Source organism: Zosterops lateralis (assembly GCF_965231275.1).
Source record: "Zosterops lateralis genome assembly, chromosome: 17".
Taxonomy (NCBI): domain Eukaryota; kingdom Metazoa; phylum Chordata; class Aves; order Passeriformes; family Zosteropidae; genus Zosterops; species Zosterops lateralis.
Genome location: NC_139777.1, coordinates 10,098,579 through 10,102,725, shown reverse-complemented (window position 1 = coordinate 10,102,725; position 4,147 = coordinate 10,098,579). Strand labels below are relative to the sequence as shown.

Here is a 4,147-nt window from a genome sequence, read left to right as displayed (position 1 = left end):
CCTGCTCCACCGTCTCCTGTATAATCAGCCTCTTGTTAACCGATACAGCCCCATGCGAGGCGCTCGCTGAGGACCAGGGCACTGGTGCAGCCTTAGGTGGTCTTGGCCCCGGCAAAGCTCTGCTGAGCCTCTCCCAGCACAGCCTGGGAAGCGCTGTGATTTTATCTGGTGTGTCCCTTCCACTTCGCACATGCTCACTCAGCTTCCCCAGCCTTTCTCAGTTTACCCAGGAGCTTCCAGGGTTGCCAGAGTGGGACTCCCAAACCATGGTGCTCCACACACTGGGATGGTCCCCTCACCATGACGGTGCCCGTGCCATGGTACCCACACCACGATGCTCCCCATGCCAGGACAATCTCTGCACCACGATGGTCCCTGCACCACAATGGTCCCTACATCATCTCAGCACTTTTGGAAAGCCGGTGAGTGTCAATTTAAACATTTCCCTCCCCGAAAAATGTCAAAAATTATTGAAAAAATACATTTCCAATCAGCCATCCCATAGCAAGTGGGAAGGGTGGAAGGAACAAGGTGACAGGGGACTGTGATCCACAGCGATGCCTTGAGCGGTTTTGGGGCAGCCCCGAGAGTGCTATGGGGGAGCAGAAGTCTCTGAGGATGAGCACAGAAGGGACCAAAGAAGAGCAGTCAAATACAGTCTGTTTCTACTGGTTTATTTTAAAAAAGGTAGGGCAAGAAGTATAAAAAAATAAATATTTAAATAGTACCCCATGAATATATTAGACAAATCTTATTAATAATTATTAATTATTATTAACAATAAAATTATTAAAAGTCAGGTCTCAGTGCACTCTGGGCTTTCCACGGAGGCAATAAACAACCCTCACAGCCCGCTCTGGTGCCAGGAGCGAGCCAGCGCCACCTGCCACCGGCCTGGGGCCCAGCCTTGTGTCCCCAGGTCCCCACGTCCCACATCTATATGTCCTCGTGTCCCTGTGTCCATGTCCCCATGTCCCATGTCCTCATGTCCACTTGTCTCATGCCCCCATGCCAGGGCTGCGTTCAGCCGTGGAAAGCCCAGCTCTTGGTCGTTAGTACATTCAGAATTCTTCCAATGGGAAAAGCGCTCTCCCAAAGAAGAGGACATTCCGTGCCCCGCCGTGCCCGCGCGGGGGGATGATGCTCCACAGTGGGGTGACTCCCACTCAGGTGGCCTTGTCCGAGACAGTGGGACCCAGTCCCAGCCACCAGTACCCTCAGTTTGGCTCCTTGCAGGAGGAGCATGTCCCCATGTCCCCACGTCCCTGCCAGCCACTGCATCCCAATGTCCTTCCTCACAGTCCTTTTTCCAGGGAAGTGACATCTTTCAGACAGTGCTCAGGGACATCTGTCCGGTTGATCTCCATGATGATACCGTCCTTGGGGGACAGAGTCTGGCCCTGCCGCCAGCCTCCACAGCTCCCCACACCCCATGGGAGCACAGGGATGGCACATCCCGGGACCAGCCCATGGCCCGGCATCTCCTCAGGGATGTGCTGCCTAGTCCTGTTGGATGCTGGCTCTGCTCTGCCCGGGACAGTCCAGTCTGCAACGTTCACCCCCTCAAGGGGCAATAAAGTACCAGAGGGCGGATGGGGCCAGCGCAGGGTCCGGGTAATAAATAGGAAGGCAGGAATTGGGGAGGCAGCGGCGTGGGCCGGCCAGCAGCGGAGAGGCAGCGTAGCCAGGCAGGTGCTCATGAGGGGCTGAGATGAGGTAGGAGGACACGTGCCGCCTGCCCGATGACCTGCACGTACTTCCTGAGCACCTGGCAGCCCTGCTGCTTCTTCTTGAAGGCGCTCTTGCCCCTGGAGCTGTCCCCGTACCTGACGTCCACCTGGAAGATGTTGTAGTTCTTGCAGAGGAGGCAGGTGAGGTTGGAGATGAGGCCTCGGGTGGTCTTGGTGGTGTTGTGCAGCCGCTCGAGGAGCTCTTTGGCCATGGGGTTGAGCTCCTCCTGGTCGCGGGTGATGTTGCCCAGCGAGGCGTTGAGGAAGGCGAAGAGTTTGTACATGGCCACCATCACCTCCTTCCTCTCGCTCGTCCGGTTGACGCGGAAAGCGGGGAAGAAGATGCCAGAGGGGTTGCAGAGCTTGTCACTCTCGCTGCTGAACGGTTCTCCCTGGCACTTCAGCTGGGAGGAGAGGCAAGTGTCACCCCACGTCCCTTGTGTCCCCCCCTGCCACCGTCCCCGTGGTGTCCCCAGCCCTCTCGCTTCACGCACTCGAACCCCCTCCCGGGACCCCCGGCCGTCCCCGAGCACCACTTACATAGAGGCTGAAGAGTTCCTGGGCGGTGGCGTTGAGCACGGCCACCTGCCTGCGGGTCTGCTCCTGCACGTTGGAGCGGCACAAGCCGTGGCTGGGGCAGCCGGAGCCCGTCACCAGCAGCGCCCGGCCGGCCACGGGCCGCCGCTGCAGCAGGAGCAGGGCCATGAAGGGCACGACGCCTGTGTGGGGAGAGAGGCCGGGTCACGGCGGGGGCCGGGACGAGGCGGCGGTGGCTGATGCAGAGCATCCACCGAGGGTGACCCCAGTTCCAGGCACCCGAAGGGAGGGTGTCCAGCCGGAGCGGGGACTCAATCCCGCTTGGGTGTGCGTCCGGCTCCGCTGGAACCCCCAGACCCCCCGCTCTGCCGTCCCGGCCGTGCCGCAGCTCCCGTCCCGCTGCCGTCCCCCTCACCTGCCCCCCGGCAGGGGCTCCCCCGCCTCCCTTCCTGGCGGGGGCCCCCGCAGCATTCCCACATTTCGCAACCGGCCCGGTGGCGACCTGGCGGGTTTAATCAAACGTGCGAGAGGCTTTTTCCTCCGTTATCCCGGTCCGGGCGCTTCGGGAGCAAGGCCCCACCCCGGGCGGCTGACTCAGCGGGGCTCCCGCAAGGAAACCTGCTCTCGGCGTGCCCTCCCCTCCTCCCTCCCGCCCCCGGCCCCACCGCCTGCCTCAGTTTCCCCGTCTGACAAGCGGGCGCAGCGCCGAGGAGCCCTGGGGAGAGACGATGCAGCTGCCAGAGGCTCCAGCCAGGAAATCCCTGGACGCGGAACAAGGGGACCCTTGAGCCTCCGGCAGCTGGGTCGCCCCGGCGTGTCCTGAGAGAGGGGCGCTGCAGCCCCAATCCACCGGGACTCCCCCAAAGCGGGATCCATCCCTGCCCGGGGAGGGCAAAGCGCCTCTGGAGCCCGGCCCTGCGCTGGGCATCCTCGGGGAGGGCGGCCCGGGTGTCACCGCTGCCCGGTGACCTGGATGTCACCGGCAGGGCCCCGGCAGGGTGGGGGTCCAGTGCCGGGTGCTGCCAGGCGAGGTCCCCGGGCCGTGACGAGCGCCGAAATGCCCCGCACTTGTCTGCGCCTCGGACGGGTAATCCAAGCCTCGATTTCTTTACCCTGCCCAGGTGGGACAAGACTTACCTGGGCGTGTTCCGATCCCTGACCCGCCGCTCCCCCCCGCGGCCCCGGCTGTTCCCATGGGACGCAGATCCCCTGACCCCCCAGGAGCCCCTCCGGCTGTGTCCCCCCGGCCGCTGCCTCTGCCCGTTTCACAGCTGGGCAGGGACAGGCTCGGCACCCACGTGTGCCAGGGCCCGCCTGGGTGGGGGGTCCCAGTGGGTGCTGCCCCGTGCGACCCCCCAGAGCGGCTTCTGGGGTGGGGGCAGCTCCCCCCAGCCCCCCTCCTGCACTTGGCAGCCTCTCCATCCTTCCAGCGCTCCCGACACGGCAGCGGCTCGCGGCACCGGGAGACCCAGAAGGAGGAAAAGCAGGAGGGGGGGGAAAAAAAGTATTTAAAAGTACAAAAAAAGAAAAAAAAAAAAATCCCCCCCTCCTTGAGATTTTTTTTTCCCCCTCTTGGAAGCATTTCCAGTTATATAAGTGTCCAGATGTTGGCTGCACCGCGCCAGCGCCGCGCTCCGCTCCCGCTGCCAATTCCCAGAGATGCTCCTCCCGGGGGGGACGCAGCGCGGCGGGAGCCTCGCTCCGGCTCCAGCGGCGCCATCCAACCGGGACCCGCCTGCACCCGAGCATCACCGGCAAAAGGAGGGGAGGGGGAGGAAAAAAAGGGGGAGGGAGAGAAGGGGAAATAGTATCTCCAAAGTCTATTTTTTTTTCTTTTTTCTTTTTTTTTTTTTTTTTTTACCTGCCGGCACGAACTTCAT

At 62.1% G+C, this 4,147-nt stretch overlaps 1 protein-coding gene across 1 annotated transcript; it reads right to left on the bottom strand.

The window, feature by feature from the left end:
- Positions 1–890: 890 nt before the first annotated feature.
- On the bottom strand, positions 891–4,147 carry LIF (LIF interleukin 6 family cytokine; the record flags this gene model as incomplete). Its single annotated transcript, XM_083874168.1, has 3 exons — positions 891–2,134; positions 2,271–2,449; positions 4,129–4,147. The coding sequence occupies 3 exons, from the start codon at positions 4,145–4,147 to the stop codon at positions 1,697–1,699; spliced, it is 636 nt and encodes a 211-aa protein (XP_083730294.1). The 3' UTR covers positions 891–1,696.